Consider the following 26,064-nt stretch of genomic DNA (forward strand, 5'->3'; position numbering starts at 1 on the left):
AAGGGGCCTCACAGCCCCAAGGAAACAGAGTTTTATCATTTATTTTTATTATCCCACCAATTAAGCGGTGTGATGTTTTACTTTAGTTTCATCTGCGGGTTCCTATTCTAATGAAGGTGTCAGCTCATCAGAAATAATAGACCACTAGAGAGCTGTGAGATAGACCGCAGAATAATAACGCCCCTTGCTCTGCTCGCACTCCCCACCAGCTCTGAAGTGGTTTCTAATCTGAAGCAAAATATACTAATTATTAAAGTGTAGCATGATTATTTTAGTAAACAATCAATTGTCTGGAAGCACAAATCCTTTTGTTTTCATATCCCCTGCAGCATGTATGTATATGTCTATGTATGCATGCAAGGATATATTGGATTAAGCTGAGCAAGTAACTGCTGAGCGACATCCTTTTGTTTACTGAAGCCTTGGACGTTACTGCCCTCATACATTTGGCCTTAAAACCGTGGCTTTAGAGATATTGATCTCTGTAAAACTCATTAGTGGCTATTGATGAAAAAAAAAAGCAACTTTAATACACTGGCCTCATTAATACATATTAATAGGACACACAATCAAAGATCAATTCCTTATCCTCTTAATTACATTTCATTGGCTGAGGCAAGAGGCTCCTGTCAGTGTCTTGAGGGTGTTCAAATAATCTGTTATTAATATGGACAGACTATCTGAGCTTTCATTGTGAACTTGTCTGAGGGAAAATTAATAACCGGTTGTATTTACTGACACTGGCAATATTATTCCGATCTCAACCAAATATTTCCCAAATTCTCAAAATGTGCTGCAACACGTGCCAGAAGTGAATCTAAACAAGAGCATATCATAAGCGGGTTGAAATAACAGTGTTAAAACACATCGTTCTGAAGTGTTACATTGACTGTCATGAGTTGTATTTCCCTAAAAACTATCTCTCGGGATAATGATGATGATGGTGGTGGTGCAGCTGTCAAACAAGCACAAGTGTTCCCCAAGTGGTTCGAATGCTAATGACTGTGATATTATCCTTATATTGTGACCTTCTCCAGAGCCACCATCACCAACCGGTGGAGTGTTTGTGAGGCATCTAAAACGGGGTTTTTTCCACACCCATTGTGAAAAACAAGAACCCAGATGATCACTCAAGAGTCTTTGTGTCAGGAGCGATTATCATTGACCTTCAGCGCTGCGAGAGGAAAGGAGCGAAACCCGATTGTAAATAACACCCTGCAAAATTATCGAGCTGACTAATATACATGATTGTAACAATATGTCTGATGCCAGTAACGCCAACGATCACTGTTACCGCGATCGTAAATGGCCATGCGTGCTGCTGCAGAATCCCGGTGAAAGGAGACGTCTTGCTGTTGTTTGTCTTAACATTAAAATAGATTTTTCTTTTTTTTTAAGAACATGCAAATGCAGCCACTGGGGGAAGCTGGCTGCGCTTTCATGTTTCCTCACCTTCCTCTTAAATTATACAGCCACGCAGAATGGTTTGATCTTATTTGTCAAGGTTTTGAGCTATTTATCTCTAACATTTCGGCATCCTTCGCAAAAGAAAGGGGAGTGAATTTAAATTAGAAGAAAAAACTCTTTAAAAAAACATAAAAACAAAACCAAACAGCAGATTCAGTCTACCCGATGCTTTAAATATTCCTCACAACATGGGACAGTGTCTTTAGACAAATTAGTTCAATTAAAATCAGGGACAGACAAGGACAATTTCTCTGGGAAGATGAGAGGTGGCAGACAGTGCATTTAGTTGTGAATTTTATTTAAATAATGAGGTTCTTATTCTTTAATTGCCTCTTTGAATGATTTAAGAAAAAAAAGAACTGTGCTACATTTCAAATGTAATGCGAAATAATCTTTTTTATAAGTTCAATAAGGGAGCCTCTGCTCCTCCTTACTGATTTGGACTATTACTACTATTTTTTTTGTCACTTTCATTTTCCCACGCTGTCAAAATCAGCTCTTTCTCAATTTCAACTCACTACTTTTGCCCAATTAGCCCGGAGACACTGTTCTCACTCTGCCTGTCAGCAGTCTGTCTATCACAAATGCTTCTTCCATTTCCACAAGTTGTCCAGGGTATCTTAACTGAACTCATCTGATTACTCTGCTCCACCATCATCAGGGTTTAGTCCTGTCACTATCTTCCACTTTCATCTGAGCCTCCGCTCTAAAGTTCTTATTAGATTTGATCAAACTGTAAATACTTACACCTGCGAGCTACATTTCCTTTCCTTCCAAATGACCTCTTTTCATTTAATAACACGTAGCTACAAGCTACAACAGTTTGAAGACAAACAGCTAAACTGCCGGACATCCAGAAAGGCATGTTATCCTATATTTCCCCCAAAAAACAAAGACTAGAAAAAATCTCAAGTACTAGCATAGACATGTATTATGATACTCTATCGATACAGGGACACTAAATATCAATATTTTATTACATAAATCTAAATATTCTTTGAATACTATATACAAAAGGGCTTGAGTTAATGTTAGCCAAACAAATGTACATGCTTACATCTAAAAATTAACAAAAGCAGCTACCAGCTGTTTGTTTTGAATTTTCTTCACATTCTGGGACCGATTTCAGCTTCTGGTGACTAAATGGTTGCACAGAGCAATGTTGCACACTCACTACACATTTTGATTGCAAAGTGATTTCACAGGTTGCCTGATAGGAGGTAACTTTTCTGCAAACAGTTGCAGTCTGATTTGGAGTGACTGCAACCACTCTCAGAGAGAATGTCGAAGGTTTGCAATTAATTGCTATCTTATTGGCAACATGTTGCCATCAGTCTGAATGAGTCTCTGTCAAAGAGTTGAATGTTGTACTTTGATTGGTATGCTTGATCTAATTTTGCCTTAAAAAAACAAAAAACAAAAACAAAAACAAAATTGCAGCGCGATAACTTTATCTTCTTGGAAAAACAGATATTGACAAAGTTTAACTTTGAGGACATCATTTGCAGTTCAAAAAAATGTTGATAACTCACAATATATGTTATTGCAATGCTCATACTGCAATAATAATATTTGATTGTGCATTAAGTGTTGTGATAATATCGTTCATGAGATATCTGGTGAGTCTTACCTGTATGACCGTATACACCGTTTTTGGAAAATAAAAATGAATTTAATGCCCCATGTTACCATGAAAATGACTTCAAATACATCTACTTTATATGCAAACCGCTGCTTACACATTTGTGCTTTGATAGTAAAACTGTCATTAATCCATTTTCCTGTCAAGCCACTGTTTTTTATTTGTTAGTTTTGATATTTTTTCTTAAATTGACTATTTTATCATCACTGCATTGCTGCTTTCACCTATGTAAAAGGTGCATTTGAAAACTGGCTCTTATCTGTTGGTTTCTACTCCACGTGTTGCGTTAATATTTTGTATTTTGGGATGTCAACGTTTGCTTGCTGAATGGTTTATGTGGTGTTTTCTGTACCTTACTGTTTAAGTTACTTATCCTCTGACAGGGATAACGACGATTGGGGTTTCCAACCCGGACAAAAACGGAACAAACTGCTTGCACTGCACTGCAGCATGTCTCCGGTTGTCTGGAGTGGTATAAAAAAAGCATTTTTTTTTCTACCTTGATGATTTGTTTCCTGTCCACCTCTTGCTTTGCCACCCAGAATTTGAAGCTATTCGATCCAAACTTTGAGACATCTGTGACAGCTGCCGCGAGCAGGAAGTGTAAATAATGCACAATCTTGAGTCACACTCGAGCTTGTCTCCAGTCAGGAGGCCAATCCATTTCCCTGGACTTGATATTGCTCCAGCTGGATAAACAGCATTACTTCCTATTTTTCTTTGTCCGCAGTCATTCGTAAAGAAATGCTTATTAAGAAGAGCTTCTGCATGTCAAGTTAAATAGCAACTTGGTATCCTTGCAAGATAAAGCTATGGATTCAACCTTTTCAAATCCTCACACTAAAATCATCCCTCACCTCATCTGACATTTAGCATATTTGGGTAGTGTCAATTTGCTGGCCTATTTGGTGTATTGATCCCACCCCGAAACATCCCTCCTCCAATTCCACGAGCAACACAAACACACCGCTCCCTGAAATAAATAACAAAAGTTATTTTGTTCTGCCAAATGTAGCTCTCGACAATAATGTCTCTCAGGAGCTATACATACTGCATGAGTGAGCGCAGACAGGCATGTAAGCATTCTGCTGTCAAGTACACTGCAACAATATTGAAAACTGGTCATTAAAAGACAGGGAGAGGGAGAAAAAGGAACACATCCTAAAAAATGTATGGCTTGTATTCTTAGAATTTCACACAGTTTTGTGAAGTTTTCTGCTTCCAAAAACATCTCTGAGTGCAAGAGAAAAGGAAAGCGGCTTCCTCTGTTTGATGTAATGAAGCGCCTTGTAGTAGAAATAAACACTCTGATGATATCCAGGGTGATTCTGATGAGAATATGGGCACTTTGGCTGCACTGCAATCTCAATCTAAAACAAACCTATTTGAGTTTAAAAACCCTATCGAAAACTGCACGCCTCAAAAGATTTTTTTTTTTAATTCTCAGCAAAGCATAGCGATGTAATCTCTCTGAAATCTCTTTAACACTGCTCTGCTCAGTAACACTTAAAGACTACAGACTTCTTTTTACTGAGGCTGCATCCATCATCCACTTTACGTTGAGTCTACTTTTTTTAATTTCTCTCTCTTCCTTTTTTTACCCATTAAACATCCCTGGCTGTAAGCCCTATTTTAATTGGTGACTGCAGAGCAGAGACGAGCTTTTCTTACCTTTCACAATCAATACAGCCACGGCTGATAGACTCTCCACGTCCGTGTCCACCACACAGATGTATTTGCCAGCATGGTAAAGCTGAATGTTCCTGATCATAAGATCTCCTGCTGTTCTCTACCGAAGGAGGAAAGAGAGCTTTATGTAGCATGAAAGATAATGGACCTCGTGACAGCTTATTAAAAAAGGTAGCAAAGCATATATAAAGACACAGTAAATAGCAGCTCTAAAAACCGTTTGCATATCCTTTAGTTACAGTATTTAGCTTGGAAATTGCTGAGGAAAAGTGGCTGCACAGTGTTTCTGGGAGAAATTCTGTGTTTATACAGTATTGGGTCACAAACAGCTGTTCAACATGAGCTCGAATGAAAAAGAAAAAGGCCAAAATTCACAAAACAACAGAGAGTAAATTGAGTTTTTGTGTCTGACAAGGTCTCGACTGCTTTACCCGCCTTTTGCAGAGGTCAGTGCTGTGACCTTCAAGACCTGTTGCAAGCAAGTACATAAATAAGCTTTTACTACTGAGTACAGCAGGCAGCTTTTGCTCATTTGGAGAAGGAAACAAAAAAAAGAAAAAGAAAAGAAAAGGCTCTCATCTAAGAGGACACCCGTAAGCAGAAAATGGTAAATTAGTGGTGAAATCGTTCTCTTGGCTTTGGCAGGAAAACGTGGCAGCACAGCCAATGTGGTTTAATTATGGAAATTAAATTCCCTGAAGCAGCAAAGTTAAGTTGATAATCTCTTTGGACTGGGGACATTTGAGCATTTCTGGGGAAGGAGTCTCTTTTCAGATAAGAACATTGTCAGTCAAACACATACACACACACACCCAAGAAGAATGGTTAATCTCAAAGGGTGCGAGGATGTTCTCAAAGTGTTTTGTCATTTGGGTCTCTGCCATGCTTTGATTCCTTTACAAGGCACCTCTAATAATACGTATTCCTTCCCGTTATGAAGAGGCTGTGCAGCAGGCCATGTCAAAGCAGAATTTGAAGAGACCAGCCAACGTATTAAAAAATAGATGACTTCAGAAGACTGAGCAAGAGTGAGAGAAGTGTGCTCAAATAGAAGACAACCTGTCACAATGGCTGAGCAACTAGCGCATTACCTACATGATGATTTCTATGTAGGAAGTGTATTTTGACATGACGGCTGCCATGTTTCCATTCACAAGAATACAATTAGAAGCTAAGAGGTCTTGAATGATCTAATAGCGCTTCATTCCAAAGCCTTTTCCCCAGCCTTCTTTGCCACCAGAGAGAAATTTAAAACAGCAAAAGAAAAAGGATGGTATCACAGTAAGTGCAGCAAAACTTGCCATGCTCTATCTCTCCAAGAAATACCAGGGTGTCAAACCACAAGCTGTCCCTTTAAACTAATGGCAGGGATGAAGTGAAGCAAGATGGGGAGAGGTGCCAAGTGCCCATTCGCACATTAGAAAAAAAAAAAAAAAACTACGGCTGTGGGTCACTCACCCCACCCACAAATTCAAAGTGACCGTCTCCCTTGGCGATGAGCTGTCCATTGAAGGCCCAGGAGAAAGAAACATCAAGGACGGGATCGCTGGCGACCTGGCAGGGTAACACAATGCTCTCGCCCACAATGATCTCTGTGTCCACCGGCCCCTGGATGATTCTGGTTGGATCTACCCAGGAAAAAAAAAAAAAATGTGAGAGCCAGCCATTTCTAAAGGGGAGGGTGGCAATCTTATGTGAGACATGAGACTTTTCACTTCCAGCAGATGAGCAGCCCTTTTGTTGATTTTCAGGAAATAGGAGCAAAGTAGTGACACAACACTTCCCGAGACACAAAAAACATGCTCCGCAATACAGTGAGTCACAGGCAGAGCAGTCCTGTGTATATAAAGGAAGGTCTCATGAAAAACTCAGTCAAATAATGTGTGATAACATGCAGCCTTGCCACCACTAAAACGGCTCACATAATCTTCAGAAATCCTGATAGCAATTACAATACACCATGGATCAGATAAAACTTCATGTAATGAGCTGCTCTGCACAACTAGTACAACAAAAAAAAATAAAAAATGAAGAGCGCTGCTTTAAAGTCTGCTATAGCAATCATTTGGCTAAGCCTTCTGTGCTTCAAAAAGTCAAGATAATGAACGGCAGGAATCAAATCAAGAAGATACAACACAAAGCAAGTGGATTTGTACTCTCACATCTTACCTTGGAGAAGCTGTCAAGGGATAAAAAAAAGTGTCCCCTCAGTTCTCAAGCTACTAATAATCAATGTGTGGGTCATGGCTCTGTGCCGCCGAATGCTTTACGGCTGTGAAAAAATACTCCGGTAATTTCAAAAAAAATAACTGGCCTTGGCAGTTACAGCGGCAGACAATATCATTCAGCACATTAATAAAAACCAATAAGAAACTCACAGAACATTCAACTCCAATGGAAAAAAAACAACACGCTACAATAACAGCATCTGTAACACCACCTCACTAATGTGCTCACCGCTTCCACTCAGGGCACTTTCATTTATTGCACTAAATTGGTTGCCTCAACTGCTTTGAGGAAAACAATGATCGAGTGTTTCGTCAAACGCCTTCCAAGCGCATTACTGCAGCCGCTGCAAAATGCGTCCAGACAAAACGACTCAATAAAATGCACGCATAAAGTTTTTTTGTTTTTATTACCTCCCTTCAAATAAAAACAAAACAATCAAATGATTATCTGAAATATTTAGTCTACTTAATCGCAAGAATAGAGACCTTACAAAGTATAGACACACACCTCAGCACAAAACTTCAAAGTTTATTTATTTATTTATTTTTTCATTTAACTACAAGTTATTGACCCGGGTCCTTGCGGTACGCTAGCTCTCGTGTGTTAATCCATAGTGTGCAATAAATTCTGCTTACTAAGTGGAGCGCACAAACAATCTGCTATTTAACAGGAGAGCTTACCGGTAACAAGGAGCCTTCCAGTTGTACTTGACATGCCAAATCTATTCCTAGCAAAGCACGTATAGCTGCCTGCATCAGACTTGCTCACGTTGGCAAGCCTCAGCGTTCCATCTGGGGACAGTGTGATCCTATAGGAGTGTACAAACAGTGAGAGCAGTTTACAATCCGACTGCCAAGAACAAAGACTCATTTTACCATCAGATAAACACCGACTTCTGGATTTTTCAGCATTCTACATAATGGACATCTTCCAGTTAGGCAGCATGTGTGTGTGTGTGTGTGTGTGTGTGTGTGGTGAATATTGATTAGACCAAAGATGGCTTAAGATGAGTGTAGCTGGGATAGATAACTGGCTTATATACGGAAAAAAACAAGCCTATTAAAGTGTGTACATTGACTTTTTAACGTTTTTAACGTTAATAACGTTAACCCTGTTACTACCTGTCATTGGTGTGGATTGGCAGGTTGCCTTTCTTCCATAAAATGCTAGCGATGGGATAGGCCTGGGGTTTACATTCTAAAGTCACTGTAGTTCCTGTCTTGGCTTTGAGCAAAGCTCTGAGGAGGTTCCCTGTGAAGTCTGGAGGAGAAGCTGATGGGAAACAGCAAACTGGAGTTAGTGCAAGACTGCAGCAAATCTCACTGAGCATTTCAAGCACCAGTTTGATCCATGAAAATCATCAAATCCTACAGTAATTTAAACACATCATTTTTTAAAACTGACGAATCAAACTGACATAAAAATCGAGGCTGGAACAGTGGTTTTTAGGCAGTTTTATGTATTAATAAAAGAAGAAGAATTGAGCAGAAAATATTGTTATAACTTTTAATTGGTTTTGCAGTAAAAGTTCATGTTTACTATTCAGCTATGAGTTTGGCATCTATTACACCATCTTCATCCCCACATCAAAGTAAAGGGGGGAAAAAATATATATTTAAATGTGTCTGACCCCACAAAAACATCCACATTGACCCCATTATCTGCTAATCCAGACAACCTTTAAGAATGACAGAAAGATGACCTTTAAGATTCTTTGGCAACAAAGATTTGAGGATTTAGAAGAGAGATAAATGCCATCCTACCTAAAACCATTAGTTCAGCAGCAAAATATATGACACCGTGTTTATTCTCGGCCACACACTGGTACATGCCAGCGTCAGACAGGGTCAGCGCAGACACTGACAGGACTCCGTCCTCCACATGGATCCTGTCCTGTGAAGAAAAGGTTGAAAGAAAGCAATTATTGCCTTACACTTACAGGTAGCTTCTGCTTTCTGCGGCGCGCTCTGGCAAAGCTTGGCAAGTGCTGGATTTGTTTAGAGGTGCTGTCAATGGACGCGGATCAAACCAGGATGCTGTTGCAAAATAATTTATCGCTATGAGCACAAAGCACAATTTTGTTTTCTAAGTATGGAACATTCATTTTTTTCCTATCCTGTGCACATTTGGTCCAGTCTATGCAATATTTGAGCTTTTTGTATTATATCTGTACTTTTTTATTTATTTTCTCAGTATTAACCATATACAGTACAGCATCTACTAGTGTTTTTTTAATCATTAGCTATATTCTGTACTAAAAATATGAAACAAATTAGATAAAAATGCAACTTTCATGGTGAAAATCATATTCTGAATTGTACAACAGTAAAAACAATAAACCTCAAATAAAAGAAGGATATTTAAACATTAGTTTTGAACAATATCAGGATGGTTATTGCTACAGTATAATGCATGTAAGAGGTAAGAAATTAAGTGTCAGAGGCATATCGAGGTCAGCCAAATTTAAAAATCTCAAAATATGCAAGACCACATGTATTTCTCTGGTGGTCTAGAGTTAGGTGTAGTGCTATATACAGTATATTTCACAGAAGATTAAACCCATTGTCCCTCAATATGAAGGAGCTTAAACATGCACCATGAATAATGAAAAACAACCACTGACTCCATTCAGATAAAATAGAGCAATCTCTCGGGAGCCGTACACATCCACTTTCTAAGACTCTGTAATCTGCCAAGGTAAAGCGGAATACGAGACAGTTACATCCATGTCTCATCACTGGCACACCTTAGTAAGATGTTTACCCTCTCCTCTCATCGCACTCTGAATTACACTCGGGAAAACAGCAGTGTGTTTTATGCCAGGCTCTCGGAAATGAAAGGAAGAGCTGAAGCTGAAGATTAAGTCTTTAAAATGAAACACTTGTAGGTGGCAGACGACAGCCGGTAATTTACCTCTGAGAGGAGCTGTTGGCCGTTCTTCAGCCACGTGTAGGAGGGTTTGGGCCTGCCGTTGGCTCGACACTCCCAGTAAAGTCTCTCCTCAATGGCTAGAGCCGTGTCTTTCATTGTCTGGACCCACTGAGGCTTTGCTGAGGACACAGAATTATCCTCGAGTGAATTATCTGACAAGAACCAGAGGGCAGATTTCGAGGAAGGAGCATTATCGTATTAAATAAGCTGCATCTAAATAAGTTCAAAGGAAAGCATGTGCAGATTGGCAGCCCAAATTAGGGGGGGATCGTCAATGGGTTTTCCTTTAAGAGGCTAGAGGAGAGAAAATTGAATGCAGTCTATCAGTTACATCTCTTAAATGTGTCAGCAGCCCGAGGCAACCCAAAGATTAACATTAAACCCCGAACCACAAAGGAAGAAGCTCTCATGACCGGCGAACAGCACCCGATACCAGCACTCACCCCCCCAAACTGTCACCTTAATTCTGCGTATAATAAATGTCAGGTCCTGCTTGTTTCCCATCCAGCACACAACTCCCCCTACGTCTCTCATATATTTACAGCTTTCAGGAAATTTCATGGGTTTCATGAGTGCAATGCTCATAATAAGCACAGCTCACTTCAGTGGCACTGTACATACTGTCACTTCCAATTTCACAAGTGTCATTTTTCCCTCTTTCACAGATTCACAGGAAAACACAGCGGCTGAAGCAAGCCAAGAACCCAAAATGTAATAGCTGCAGTGAAACGCTTAAAATGCAGGAAGAAGGCAGAGATTTGTGTGTGCATTAAAGTAGCGTGTATAAAAATGAGCTCTCGCTATTATCAAATTACTTATAGCTTTTAAACGATCACATTACAATTGTTTTTGCGCTTTGCCATTTACAAAGTCTAACGATGTGACAATTGTCGACGTTGCAGAAAGAAGCAGAGATATTGATTGTTTACCCATTTTGTCTAACTCAATTGTCTGTGGCGTCGTCTCAAAACTCAAACAAAAGTCGCAGTACCATAAAAAGCCAGCCGACCGGTGACTGTGTTCTTCCCCATCTTGTTCTCGGCCACGCACTCGTAACCGCCCGTGTCGTCCTGCTGAAAGCTGGGAATCTCCAGCACGGCGTTCGAGTACTTCATTTTGACTTTGCTGGGGAAGGGAACGCCGTTGGCCCTCCTCCAGGTGATTTCTGGGACGGGGCTGTAAGACACATGCGAAGGAAGAGCTCAGCGGGGAATCAGGTGCAGGTGTCTGTAACAATCTGTAGCAATAAAGCGTCAGATGGACTGCAGTACTTATTTTTTTTCTTTTGCTGATAAATGGTCTAGACCACGGGTGTCAGAACAGATTGGCCCAGCAAAGACTCCAATCTGGCCCACTGAGTGGTTTTGGAAAATAATTTTTGGGGACCTTTAACTTTATTTTTATACATTTTACAGCTTTTCCCACTGATGAAGACCTCCCTCACTGTCATTCATACTAAAACAAAGTAATGAAGTAACAGATAAACAATTAAATGATCTTATCTACTACAGAAATGTCTTTATTTACAATGGGTGAGTAGAAAAAAAAGACATTCTCTTGACAAAACCTTTGTTTTATAATTTATAAGCAATGAGCTACCAGATTTATTTAGGTAATTTTACACACCTATTTCTTACAATTTAAGCCCAAAGAGTCATGTTGACAGATTTCCTGTGGGCTGTATGTGCCCCCAGGATATAAAATGAGTTTGACATCCCTGGTCTGGACTTAACCCATTCCAACGACACGTTGCTTTCAGACCAATCATGGCTTGATGCCACGCTCTAAGAACCATAATTGCTTAGAAATCCAGATGTTCCTTGTATGGAAAGAAAAGACAGTGAAAGATTAAAAACATGCTTGAGGAAATCCAGCTTACTTCCCAAGGGCGAAACATTCCAGCGTAACTGTTGATCCTTTCGCGGCGGGTACATTGTCTGGGAAATTAACTTCTATTTTCGGCTCGTATTCACCCATCACTCCTATGAGGACCAAGCACAAGAACTTGCTCAGTCTTCCATTATGCATGAGTTACAAGCATTACGGCTGGCATTATGGACCAAACAATAGCACTGGAAAGCTAACAGAGGAAAAAATGAAATGCACATGAGCAAACGCTCTCTCATGGGTAAACTAAACTCAAAATCGTGCATCGCTTAAGAGTACAGTCACCAGAGTGTAGCCAAAACCCAGCGAGGAATAATTTAAATACACTGAGCATTATTTTTCATCTAGAGATTTTTTTTTAATCTGCTATTTCAAAGCTCGAGTAGGCAGTTCCTAACCCCTGTTGTGTTTCATTGTTAATATCAGCATTCAGGAAAGGCACTCAAGATCGCGACCAGAAAGTGATGCAAGGGGATTTAAATTTATGCAGCTACATGTACAGTACACTGAGTGGAAACTGCCTGAACCACCAGAACACTCAATGTAATGGTCCACTGACGTATGACTTATGTTTAATTCATTCCCAAGGCAATCTTTATTCACTCGTTCTATGAAAGCATAACAGAGAACAGAACAACACGCCGCTGAGAACAGGCCCGAGAATTCATGTGAAAGCAAAGAGAAAGCTTTTAAAGGGACTGCGAATTATAAGAGAAGCTAAGTCAGCAAAGAAGAGATTTGGGTGCTTTGTTTGCTGGCCTACATTGAGGAGCAACTATTTACTTACAGGCATTAGCCCTCTGTGACTCAACTTCAGTGAGGTACAACGAGATAAAGAGCACTCTCGCTGGCGTGATGATTAAAGCCACCTTAAAATGAAAGGCCCATAATGCGAGGCTGAAAGGCAATACTTGTCACGTCAAAGGCACAAGCTGTGTCTTACCATCTGTCCTGAGGATCAGAGACGTGGGGGAGCTCTGAACCTTGCCCTTTGTGATGCTGTTCATCACTACACACGTGTAGTTGCCCACATCAGAGGGCTCCACCTTGGCAATGTAAAGGTTTCCCGTCTGCTGGGAGACGAAGCGCCGATTGTCTTGCTGAACGAAGTACGGGTACTCATTGAAGATCCATGCATAAGTAAGGTCTGGAAGGCAAACAAGGAAGCGCATGAGACGATCCTGGATGCTCTCTGATATTAAATGTGATTAAGAGAATTAACTGTGATTAGAAAAGGGGCTAATCAGTGGCAGCAAGATTATGTTTTAATCTTGGCAGAACACTTCAGCAGGACTCAAAACAACAGCAGAGTTTACCTCCTGAGGAAGTGGGCGTTCCACAAAGCAACACCACTCCTTGTCCCTCTCGGACGGACACTGCGCTTCTGGTGTGAACTTTGAAATGATCTAAGTCTGACAGGGGGGGAAAAAATGAAAAGGAAGCTTACTGTAGGATGTCACATATCAGGGGAGTGGAAAAGAGGCTGAGTAAAAGCTTTCTGCAAGACACTGACACAAACCCATAAGAAAGCTGTAATGAAAATTGCACTTCTGCAAGGCCTGAGGGAGAACAAAAGCAACTGAGACAAGTGAGGCTCTGAAACAGAAGAGTTTAGATAGACTGCTGAACCCAGGGCCCGAATGAGATATGAGCGACATGCCATTTTATGAAAAAAAGGAACTTGGATGTGAAAACCCGCCACTAACTTCATTTATGCACATGTTTGTGTAAGCTGTGAAATCACAAGGATTGCCAGAGAGACTTGACTTAGCACAGAATCTCAAATAGAAATCTATCCCGCAGCAGCAGAGATGGCCGAACAGGTAAACACACGAGCCAATCATGTTGCTGAACTGCGGCTCGTGCACAGAAGAGGTTCATGACGGTTCATAGCCTCTGTATGAATCGTGTGAATTAGCCTGGCATATGTTCAAGGCTCTGGTTTTTTCTTAAATCAGTGCTTTAAAAGGTAGAGTTTGTCCATTGTAAGAATAAACTTTTGGATCTCTCTCTATTCATTTTATAGTGGTTTCAAAATAGCTGCCCAAAAACTGCCTGAGGGGGATGGGTAACCAAGACATTAATATACCATGACGAGATATGCTGCAAGAGCTCATAACACGATAAGAAAAAAGTTGAAACGACTGAAAACTTTTTTATTGAGCTACACCTTAAAGTATATGTACCTAGTAACATTTTTTTCTTGTTATTATTCTTTAGTGTTGCATCCAAATATTGCTAAGAGAATCTGAAAAATCAAAAGAACTATAGTTTTTCATTGGAGGCTCCTTTGAAGGTTAATAAAATGACTCAAACTTTTTTCAGAGAGGCTAGATTATCCATTATCTGGTCATTATTCTCAAGTCATTGTTGTTAAGTTATTAAAATGTCATTATTCCATTTTTTCTGACCGCCCCATATCTTAAAAGCTTGTCAAAAAAGACCAAAAACATCTGCACGGCCAGATACCACCACCGAGTGAAGGTGTGAAAAGGCGCTTTGTTGCAATCGGCATGAAAGGAAGCCTTAATGAATAGTATAGAAGTAATAAGTATTCATTTGGTTATTCATTTGAGTTGTTTACCTGCTTCACCAGCAGAAACGTGATGTGAAAGTACATTTTTTTTACTGCCTAAATTATTATTTTTGTAGCAATGCATTGTAGTATAGTTTGCACTGCAGCTTTTATTCATTTGCTTTGTTCTTCCTTTTTCATAAAAGTGCAGGTTTGCTGTGTTCTATTCTTTTTTTTTATTCTTCAGGCTCCAGTCCTTATTAAGTTATTCTTCAAACACTACTTGTGCAATTTGGTAGACTACTTTACCCCAGAGTGCATCCAACGAAACTGGAATGACTTCTGATTGAAGCAAACAACACAAAGTGAAATAGCAACTCTTAGTCTGCATGACCATAAGTAAGGAAGCGTCATCGCACTCAGATTCTTCTCATGTTACGTTAACATTTAATGCGGCTCCCCACTGAACTTGCTGCATGCTGATAAATACTGCAAATAAAGCGCTTCCATTTTAGTGTACGTCTGCATTATTTGTAGTTAAGAGCATTTACACACCCGTGCTTTTTGTAGTTAAAACTCTGACTGTAACTTACAGGCAAACTGAAGACTTGCTCTTCTGCTGAGGATAGCTCCTACTGTGTTGTAGGCCATACACTGGTACATCCCTACATCCTGGTAGCGGTCCAGGCTGCTTATAATGAGGTTGCCCCCAGACAGACGCCGCCGACGATCCAGACCCAGATTTATGAGAGTCCCATTCAATGACCATCTGTGAGGGCAAAGACACCATCAGTCCCTGGCAAAACACGCAGTCCACTTCTTCCTTCCAACCAAGGTGGTCTGACAGGAGGTGAGTGGAGAACACAATTCACTGTGGTAACTCACTTGGAATAAGAATAATACACTTTATGTGGTGTGATTTGCGCTGGTGCCGAGGATTTTAAAAGGTTGCTAGCTGAAATGAACTCTTGTGGTTAGGACTTTGGCCAACGATTCTTTTCGGCTGTGATTAAACTTCCTTAAAAACAAACAAATCTGCAAACACAACTGTGTTGTGTTCAGGGTTAAGGACAATGGAGTTGATACATGTGTGACTGCCAGCAAATTATGGACAGTTCTGTGCATCAACTTGATAAACTTTACTTGCAGTCATTTGAAAAGAAAGTACACCCTCTTTAAATTCTAAGGCTTGTGCATCAGGACACAATGAAAATTAATTGATTCAAAGTTGATACAAGGTTACTACAGGCTCAGACAAACAGATGATGACATATTATGCCATATATTATATATTGAAAAAACCAAACAAATCCCCACCCCAGCAAAATGCAGAAGCAGTGCATGAAAAAACTAAGTACACCCTTACTTATTCCCCAGGAATTAAGAGGATGAGAAACAGCCAAGTGCTGCTAATCCAGTCCACTTGGTTAAGTGATGATCAGCAAGTGTAAGCACCTCTATAAAAGAAAAATGTTTGGCAGTCTGTTGGTCTGTAAAGTTCAGGTGTGTGTCAGCAAAATGCCAAGGAGTAAAGACATCAGCAGTGATCTGGGAGAAGCTGCTGACCATTAAACTAGGAAGGGTCTAAAGAACATTCCCCCACAATTTTAAGTCCATCATTCTACGGTAAGAATGATTATTCACAAGTGGAAAAAACTCAAGACAGCTGCTAGTCTTCCCAGGAGTGGGAGTGCCAGCAAATTCACCCAAGGTCAGACAGGTGACCTGCAAAAACCTCAAAGCAACATCTGAGTTAGCATTAAAAGTTAAAGTTCATGACAACTCAATTAGAAAAAGGCAAGTATGGCTTGGTTGGAAGAGTTGCCAGGAGAAAACCCTCTTCTCTCTAAAAATAACAGCTAAAGTTTGCAAAGCTGCATCTGCAGAAACCACAAGACTTCTGAAACAATGTCCTGTGGACAGGCAAGACCGTTGTTTGGCCACATTGCACTGTGCCACATTTGGAGAAAACCAAACACCGAATATCAGCACAAACACCTCAAACCAGCTGTCAGTGAGTCGACAATAAACTCTTCAAGCTGACTGAAACCCTGTGGTGGGACCTTAAGAGAGCTGTGCATAAACAACAGTCTGCAAACTTTGATGAACTGAATCAATGCTGTAAAGAAGAGTGAATCAAAATTCCTCCACAACAATGTGAGAGACTGATAAAGTCACGCAAAAAATTATTCATTCATGTTATTGTGGTTATAGTTATTTCCAAAATGCAGAAACATTTTGCAGAAACCAAAATGTTTCTGCATTTTAGCTTATTTTTGTTAAAATAAATAAACAATATATCATATATTGTTCTACATCTGAGGTTGTATTTAAGTAACTTTAGAAGCTGATAAGGACCCGATGAGTTTATTATCTGCTGAAATTTACCACCTTAGGATTAAAAGAGAGCGTACTTTGTTTTTCGAGACTGTATGCTGCTTGAGCGAAGCATATTTTTTTGTACCTGCAGTCTAACAGTACCGTAATCAATAATGCTGCCATGTCCATATATCATTAATTTATTCACCTAACAGATGTCCTTTGTGTCTGTATAAACCTTGAAGTGCAAATTTCTTTACTGTGTTGTATTTTTTCCATTTTTCTTTATTTAGCTGTGCTACTACTTGCTGCTGCAGTTATCCCATTTTCCCCACAGGGATCATTAAAGTTTAATCTAGGGGTATCATACACAAAGCTGTCCTTCGCTATTTAAGGGGAGCGGAGGACAAAGGTTTTAGAAGCCATTCTGGACAATGATCATCAGTCTAACCATAATCACCTCGTCTCTGTCACATTAGATTTACATAATGTGATATTATTCCACCTTTGACTCCTCATCAGGACTAAACATTACCACCTGGCAAGAGGTAACAATGGCTCAATGTATCAAAGGAGGCCTTTTAAACTCTTTTTCACCCTTTATTATATCTTTCCAACACTTAGCAGGAGGAAGAATAAAAAAAAAAAGAAGCTCTGTGAAGCAGGTTAAGACGGCGCTATCAAATAAATGAAGCACCTAAAAGAACTCTTAAAAACTTAAGGTTAATTCATTGATTCAAGCAAGTCTCATTATTCATTTTCATTCCCCGCCACCGCAAAAACTCTATCTCCTTTTAAATGCTATTCAAAAGCTGAGCATTGATGAGTTCAAGGACAGAGCACTTTTCAAGAATGTTCCATCATTTGTCTTTAAGAAAAAAACATAACCCTTTCTTTCACTTAGCAACACACTTCCTTTCTTGCTTTACTTAAGTGGCAACAAGTGGCAACAGACATGTGGGAGACGCAATGGATGACTTTTCGAAAGCAAATATGTTTCGCTTCCCAGTAAAAGAGAGAAGAAAAAGAAAACATTCTTAAAGAATAATTAGCAATCAGGTGCAACAATATCAACATTGGAATAACACTGGTCATTAAAATGTGTCACTGAATTCATGTGGATTTTACTTTAATGCTTTACATGGTTGCAGACTCAGGACAACTGCAGTGGCTTCCGCCAGCCTCGGTAGAGCAATGCGCTCCACTGCATTTAAAAAAAAAGGTGGCGGGAACATTTTGGGAGTATTACAAAAATCGTTTTCACACATAAACTCTGGAAAAAGTTGGGAGTACTTGGGAAGATGCCGTCTTCTCTCACATGCAGTACACATGGAGATTGCTCGTGCCAGCCATGTTCTCGATGCTGGAAATATTCAGTTTGGTTTAGAGTGGAGCTCTTCCTGTGCAGAGCGTCCACAAGGCAGCACATAGGGCTCGCTAGCTGTGCATTCACCAGGGTATTATCTGTGCTGTTCTCACAATCTGTGCAAACCAGAACCCACTGCGTGGGACATTTGCATTCTCACATGCACCTCCATCAGGTAATATTTCGAAAAGTTGAGGGCTCATATCCCAATCTGTTCAAGCATCTGTGGGATGCCCGATCCAATAAGAGCTCTTAACCCAGCGGACCTCGAGTATCTGCTACCAATGAGCTAGACTCAGAGGTCCTGAATCCATGCCCAAAAAGGTCAGTGCTGTTTTGATGCATCTAAACAATAGGAGGTTTTAATGGCTGATCAGTGCACGTTTATCATGCTGCACAATGAGTTTGTGACTTAACCAATGCCCCTCTGCCTGAAATATTTCCACAGCGCTGCACATAGATTGCTTACACAGAATGCAGACTGGCAGATCAATTTGCTTTCACATCTATGGTATATGTGTATGTGGACATCCTGGAAAGGAGAGAGTGGTTGTTTATTTGACACCAGAGCCTGATTGACAGCTTTCCCACCAACTTGAACAAAAAAAAAGCAAGCGCTCGATAACACCTTTTTTTTTTAACTAATGAAATATGACTCTTCATGAACCGTCTGTGCTGCAGAAACAAAGCAATAAAAAGGGCAGAAACTTGAAGTGGCAGGCAAAACTGCCCACTGGTTTCAGAAACATCAAATAACTTTGAAAAATAAAGCTCCTTTATATCTCCTTTACCAAGAAAGGGAAGCATAACAAAAACATTTGTACGAAAAGACAGACATAAACAAGATGATGAAGTCGCTGGAGACGGAAAGGCGAAGAAGGACTCGACTACAAATATCCTGATGCCAGACAGCGCAGGACTTCCCCGAGGCAGACCTACACAAGATCAGGCAGGTGGTTTTAATGTTGTGGCCGATCAATACACATGCAGCTTGGTCACTGTATGTAATGAGGTTAACCCTATTACTCTTGCGGCTTACGATGAATACCTAAAGGGCTGGAATGACTAGTGATACATGCCTGCATGTTTGTGTAGGTGTCCATGTCCACTCTTGCATTCAGCTCTTAATCCCTTAGCCACCGTTTTCACCTCTTTTTGACCTGCTCTGAAGTGCCTCTGCTGTTCAGTGGTGCCACAAACACAGGGCAGGTGATTGAATGGCAACTGGAAAACTGAATTACTCCGCTTGAAACTCATTTTGTGAACACATGTTGTCTGACCACAGAGAAATTCTAGTATTCTGGATGATCTACCGGTCTAGAGCCACAGACTTCAAACCTCAGGTCAAGTAAAGGGCAGACAAGTCACCTTCTGTTTATGTTTAAGACACTCACACAGTGTAACTTTTATAGCCTGCAGCGGCAACGATGCTTTTCTATAGAAGATCTGATTTTCTCCCACGAGTTTTTAAATCAGTGCTGTGTGCATAGTATGAAAGTCTCATATCTCTGTGAGTGACAGGAGTGGCAGAGGAAAGGGAAAAGGGGGAAAAGAGAAGAAGGGGGATGGGAGAGAGCAGTGTGAGCCCATTTACACTTCAAGAGAGGAGCCAGAGAGGTGCTGAGGGCATACAGAGCCTAGCACAGCCAGCGTGACAAGACACCCCGTTAAACATGCTCATCTCACCTTTAATCAGTACATGGAAATACCTGGTCTTAGATGGGGAATGTGAAGAGCCTGAAATAATGAATGTACATACTCCACACCACTATCATTCATTTCATCTGCGCCGGCTGTGCTGCAGTAATTCCAACGTCGAACGCCAAAGACACTTGTAATCAATGTCTGTTGGTGCCAACCGGTGTCTAGCAACCTGCATCGGCCTCATTGTGTTTTATAAGAGGAGACGATCATTAAGATGCTACACATGTGTCACTAAGATACTATCTGGTAAGACATGAGGCAGATTGGTGGTGTGTTAGTCAATATGAATTAGTAAAGCCATAATGACACTGCTGCACCGAGTGTCTATGTGCATTTCAGTCTAATTTGGAGAAAATTAATAGAAAGGAAAGCGGCTTGCTTTTCCACATGAAAACTATAATCTAAATTGGCTTTGCAAGGATGGCAAGCTGGAAGCAGCCAGGAGTATAAAAAGGTGTCTGCATCTGTATTACTTTTCTTTTCTGGGGGTAAAAATTCACTGAGAATATCCAAATGAGTACATCACTTCTTCCTTTCCCTCATCTTCTTTTTCCATTTAGATTGCGATCATGTCTCAATGCAGCTTTTATGTTTGCTCAACTAATCATTTACTTTAAACAAGCTCCTCTTTTGACGTTGACAGTTGAGAAAATACCGTCGGTGATGAAAGCGAAAAAGTGGAGAAAGTGCAAGTAACTGCTTATGAGGTGGAGAACGAGTCCGCCTGTGTTATTTTAAACAAAAGAGCAATACGGCGTTGATAATGTGCTAACTGAACTACAGTTCAGTTAGGACTCTGGATCTTTATTTCCATCAGTTTATATTTGAAAGCTGTGTTCTGGCATCTCACTCCCATGTGTGAATGAATGTACTAAGCTGGAAGTGAGCACAAGCGGGACCCAACACAAAACAGAGTCATGCATCAGTGACTATAGATGGGACATTTAATAAGTCAGGTACAGCACAAGACGAAGTGATGGGGTGCAGGTGGGTTGCAAAGCGCCTTGCAGGTGCAAACATTGGGGAATGAGGCAAACGTGGGCAGGCTAAAGCAGCTTTAATAGTGTTTCCTAAGTGAGATTTGCCAGTTAAATGTATGGAAGAGCATCGGCAAGGCTGTCAGCTGATGTTGGCGAACGTCGAGATCAGCTGAGCTGCTGGGATTCTGCTGAGCTCGACTTCTTATAAATGACTGCTACGTTAAACCCAACGAAATCTTGCAAATAATGATTTCTAAATCAGTCTTTCACCCATTTTAATAACCCCAAACTAACATTTTTGAAAACCTGAATAATAAAAACCTAAACGTGAATGAGCTCCTACCTGTACTGAGGAGATGGTGTTCCCTTTGCGTCACAAGTCAGAGTAGCTTCCTCTTCTATGGAGTCAATGGGAATGAACAAATCACCCGGCTCCATTCTCCATCTCGGACCATGGAATGATCCACTGTCCAGGCAATCTGACAGGGACACAGTTCCAGCGTGAGCATGAAGACAGAATAGAAATCACTGTAATGGAGTCAGGACTCCATTATTACCTGATTTTTCTTAGATTGAAAAGTGTCATAAAGAGGCTTTTAAAACAGGGAAGCGAGTCTCATATCTTTGCAGGTGTTGCAAAGTGTTCTTGCAAGCAAATAGATATTTAAAAAATGAACTGCTCACAGTGTACCCCGGTACCAGGATGCCACTTCTGTCATTTAAAACACCTCTAGTTTAACAAATTTACAAGAAAACTTTTTTAATCATTTACTAACAAACTTTTTGTCTATGCTTGGTAAATACAAACATTACATGATTATTATTCATATAAAATCATTCCCAGCAGAAGGGGAAACCTTTGCTCTCTTTTTATGTTACTTAAATGTTTTTGACTAAGTGAAAAAAGAAAAGAAAAGTAAAACGCCTCACTATCAGGTTACAATCACAGCGAAAGTGATGACGAAGATTGAGAGTATTGTGTCTGGATTGTGAGTGGAAGCCAATACTGCAGAGTGCTCCTATAAACCTAAGCCATCATCCTCTCTGACACTATTTTTGTCTCATTCCACAGCTGTAAATGTCCAAACGTGAAGACACACACACACACACACACACACACACACACACACACACAGACACACGTGCGCACGCACCAGAAACCCCCCCAAAAATCCATCACTCGTAAAAAAAAAAAAGGTAGTTTACCTGTCAAACAGTCAATGATTGATAACAGTAGAAGCTGTTTCCATGGCAACGTCATATTTGGCAGCCAGGGGTAAATGAGACTTTCATCCAATAAGCTTTGAAATGGCACTTGTGTTCTCCGAGAGAGAGAGGAGCTTGACCTGTTGAAACGAGAATCTCCTTGTAAAATACCAAAAACTCCACCACTGCCAGCGTAACATCTTTTAATCACCTATCAAGCTAAGACAGGGGAAGTATCAGAATGTTTCTGTCAGCGGAAACATAATCACTGTAAAACTGGAGGAACAGTTTGGTGCCGGATAGCCCTCACATCTCTAATCAGCAATGATCCAGGCAATGTCACTTTGCGCCCTGTAGTGTGGCCAACTTGAACCCAGAGATGTCTGAGGGTGATACCAGAGGCATATGGGAGGAAGTCCATGCCAATCTATTAGGGGAGCAACCAACGCCTAGGCTCATCCTTCACTTGGACGGATTCACTCTCTGGCTGCCTGAGGAGACTTGGACCTGGGAATTGGGTGCCATCCAATCAATTAGATTCACCCACAGCAGCATGTGTCTTCCCACATGCTGGGGTGAATCAAGACAGCCTGATGAGGAAGCCATTCCACCCAGGTCCGTAATCAAGGGCAAGAGTCTGACTGCTTGTAGCATGTGTTGCAAATTGCGATGCGCGCGCTTCTTGCAGGAGGGGACTGAGCGCGTAATGATGCAATTACAAAATGTCAAACATACACACAATGAAGAGCAGGCAATAACACAGCAAATAAGGGAGCGGTCTCATACACACACACACACACATACACATATTACGAGTGCGCAGCGTATGGGAAGATTTGTGTATATTACTCTGCGCACGCATAAAAGGGAAGCGTATATGAATAAGTCGGGTCTGAAAATACAAGTTTCTTCAAGAGGTGTTGCGGCCGTATTAAGGGCAGGGGCAGATAATAACATCAATCTGCTAAATGTCACACAGCCCACACACACCTACACACTAAAGTTGCTTTCTCACCATGTACGAAACACATGTAACAGCCAGCCAGCCTCCACACACACACATACCCTCACTTTCCATTTAGAAGACATAAGCTGTGACGTGCGGCTCATTTGTGGTCTAATCCCAAGGCGAGTCTGGTTCAGAGTGCTACTTATGGAGGGTCTAATTGTTTGTTAGCTGCCTGCATGTCAAATCAAACACGTGGGGGTCTCAGCCAAGATTTTATTTCCTACCTTTCATGTTTTCTCACCCCCACCCCCATCCCCTTCCCAAAGTCTGCTAAATTGGATTGGTATGCCTCCTCTCTAGAAGACTCCTGCATGCCTTACCTCAGTAATAGGCCCACAGTGTACAAAGTGCTGGCATCTCAAGACTGAGAATTGGTGTGTGTAAAAGGTATGGAGGGTATTACAGTACAGTCAACTTCGCATGTTGCATGGTTTGCATTTGCAGCGGGGTTTTACAGGGATGGCTCTGAGTTACATGTGTTCCTTTTTTCCCCCCCTACACATCCAATAAATCGTTTAAAAATGCAAATTGGAGGATTAGAGAATTACACCAGTGTAACACATGCTGTATAGAGCTGTCCATACACAGATGCAAGCTGACCCACCCACCCACTCACACACACACACACACACACACACACACACACACACACACACACACAAGCACACATTCACACTGCTTGCAATAATGGTGCTAACAGGATGGTGACAGAAGGTGGTGAGAAAGCTTTGGGGGGGGGATCGGTCTCAATCAAGAAGGGTACTTTCTGGAACCAATACACCACTGGCTTAACTGACACTTAAAAAAGAATAAATGTATAAACACATATCTACCACCTACATCACACTCTGCCTGCATCCAAGTAACATGCTGACTGAACAAACAGCCCAGCTGGAAAGAGTAGGAGTGTACTTAGTTTGAAGGCCTGAGCTGCATTCATCACAGATTGTTCAGCTGACATTGTGGCATTAAAGTATGCAATTACCTTGTGAACGCTGCAAGGTAGAAACTGTGTGTGTGTGTGTGTGTACGCCTTTGCACTCAGTGTATCACATAAAGGATAAAGCCCATAATTGCTGATACTTCTGAAGGTTTTCTGTTTTTTTTTTAACTTAAAATACAGCCAAAAGAACCGTAATTACACGTTTCTTACTTTTCTTTCTTCTATGTTTTAGTGCACGCAAGTCCACCCAAGCCCCATTCAGCCCTTAAAAAATGTACTGGTCTTTGGCCTGTAGGTTAGCTCTATTTCACGGGGTGAGCTGCAGTGTGGCACCACACCAGGTAAGTACCACAGGAGCAGTTAGGGGGCTGAAATGCCAGGCTGTGACTAACTGCACCCCTTACATCACTTTGACAAAGAAAGGCAGGCATGTTGGAGCCAACTCCTTAATAAAAAAAAAAGAAAAGAAAAAGAAGTCTCCTCTTTCTAGATTGCCTCTTTAAAAAAAAAAAAAAAATCAGCCTGCTCAGTGTGCAGGAATTGGCCGCAGTTGGGAGGTCACGTCACGTTGCTCGAGTCTAAAACAAACAATTATTCTCAAATAAAAGGCATTAGGAGCGGACGGTGCAGTCGGGAACAGCATAAAAACAGGCCGACGTGGTGGCAACAGCATGCCCGTCGCTATTTATATAAATTACACACTGTCTTACCTGTTATCCCGAAATATCTTGACACCAATAGGAACCAAATTCAGCCCTCACGGATAAAACGACAAACTGCTCCTCCATGGAAACCTCGTTAGAAGAATTTCGGTCGCAATTGCAAGGTCGTTCGTACAGGTGAAACTGAGCCGGTGGTCAGTCACAGATAACGGGTAACGAAGGAGACATAAACACACGCGTTTCATATCGCTGCTCTCTCCCCACCTCCTCCTCCTTCTCCTCCACTCCCCACCAAAAAAAAAGAAAAGAAAAGAAAAAAAAAGAAAAAGCACACACGCGCGCGCGCGCTCGCACGCACAACACCCACGTTGTTTGCTGTGCTGAATCACATTTGCTACATCCACAGTTACGAGGCTTGACTCTCGCCCGTGTCTGCGCTCCAGTGCGAGTAAGTATGAAATGGTGCTTGAAAAAGGAACCTCGCGAGGATGATTTATTGTGCGCGTCAGAGTCCCGCTCTCCCCGCGAAGGAAGGAGGAGTGGGCTGCACGGCGGGGAGAAGGTCGATAAAGCAGCCAGAACGTGCAGCGATGGGATGGGAAGGTGGTGCGGGAGGGAGGGAGGGAGGCAGGGAAGAAGGCGCACCTGGCGGGGAACTGCGCCCCCCTGCGTCTTCCTTTGGTACAGTCCTCCTGGCACACGTGCAGCCTACAGACATTAGTTTAAATTAAGCTAATTCTCCCACAGTGCCTGTTTGTGTAGTGTTTAGAAATGACAGAAAACATTCATTTCTTGGATAAACAGTTAAAATGACAAGTAGCGTTGTACAAGTATCAGGAAGTTTATTTTATTTTGTGTGTTTTTGGTACACGGGGTCAGACTTCTTTAATTTTTACCGCTGCATAGGAAAACTTTAATTTGAGAGTGATAGATAAAGACATAGAAACACACTTTATTAATTCCAATGGGAGAAATTCACATGCTACAGAAGCACAGGGGTCTGCAAGAAAGAGTGAATTAGAGACATATTAGACAAATAAACAAATAAATAAGGAAAAAATGTGTAAAAGTGTACAAATACAAAAAGCCAAAATGATACATAGATAGATAGATAGATAGATAGATAGATAAGAAGGTTCTGAAACATATCTATCCATTAACAATGAAGCTACAGTGAGGAGGCAGAGAGCCTCTGGTTAGGGGTAACACAGTGCACCAAACCTCCTAAACCACAATGAGATTGAAACGAGGCAGGGCAGCAACTTGTGTTTTTTTACACTGCCGTTTTTGTGCAGATTAAACAAAGGAGACGACAAAGTGTTAATTACCGAGCTTTAAACATGTCACTTCTGTTTTTGTGTTAAACGAGCTTAAAAGCTGCTGGCTCTCTCTACTCATTCATCCAGTATTCACATCTTTTCTGAAAGAGTTTTTGAAAACCGTGCTGAACTATTCACTTAACAATGTCCAAAACAGAATTTTTGTTCTCACACCAGTAGTGAAAATATATGTCCA

The 26,064-nt window shown here is 41.0% G+C and overlaps 1 protein-coding gene across 1 annotated transcript in view; it reads right to left on the reverse strand.

Moving 5' to 3' along the window:
* Positions 1–24,753, reverse strand: part of cntn3a.2 (contactin 3a, tandem duplicate 2) — a 42,656-nt gene extending 17,903 nt beyond the window's left edge. Inside the window, exons 1-14 of the mRNA XM_063464683.1 lie at positions 24,598–24,753; positions 21,936–22,075; positions 21,073–21,208; positions 14,954–15,129; positions 13,162–13,257; positions 12,789–12,992; positions 11,838–11,940; positions 10,950–11,134; positions 9,941–10,077; positions 8,791–8,920; positions 8,149–8,299; positions 7,708–7,835; positions 6,257–6,426; positions 4,781–4,898 (exon numbers count right to left, since the gene is read on the reverse strand). Coding sequence (XP_063320753.1) covers positions 4,781–4,898; positions 6,257–6,426; positions 7,708–7,835; positions 8,149–8,299; positions 8,791–8,920; positions 9,941–10,077; positions 10,950–11,134; positions 11,838–11,940; positions 12,789–12,992; positions 13,162–13,257; positions 14,954–15,129; positions 21,073–21,208; positions 21,936–21,990 — 1,789 coding nt within the window. The 5' untranslated portion in view covers positions 21,991–22,075; positions 24,598–24,753. The remainder of the gene's footprint in view (positions 1–4,780; positions 4,899–6,256; positions 6,427–7,707; positions 7,836–8,148; positions 8,300–8,790; positions 8,921–9,940; positions 10,078–10,949; positions 11,135–11,837; positions 11,941–12,788; positions 12,993–13,161; positions 13,258–14,953; positions 15,130–21,072; positions 21,209–21,935; positions 22,076–24,597) is intronic.
* Between the last annotated feature and the right edge of the window lie 1,311 nt (positions 24,754–26,064).

Source organism: Pelmatolapia mariae, linkage group LG20 (genome assembly GCF_036321145.2).
Source record: "Pelmatolapia mariae isolate MD_Pm_ZW linkage group LG20, Pm_UMD_F_2, whole genome shotgun sequence".
In the NCBI taxonomy this organism is placed as follows: Eukaryota; Metazoa; Chordata; class Actinopteri; order Cichliformes; family Cichlidae; genus Pelmatolapia; species Pelmatolapia mariae.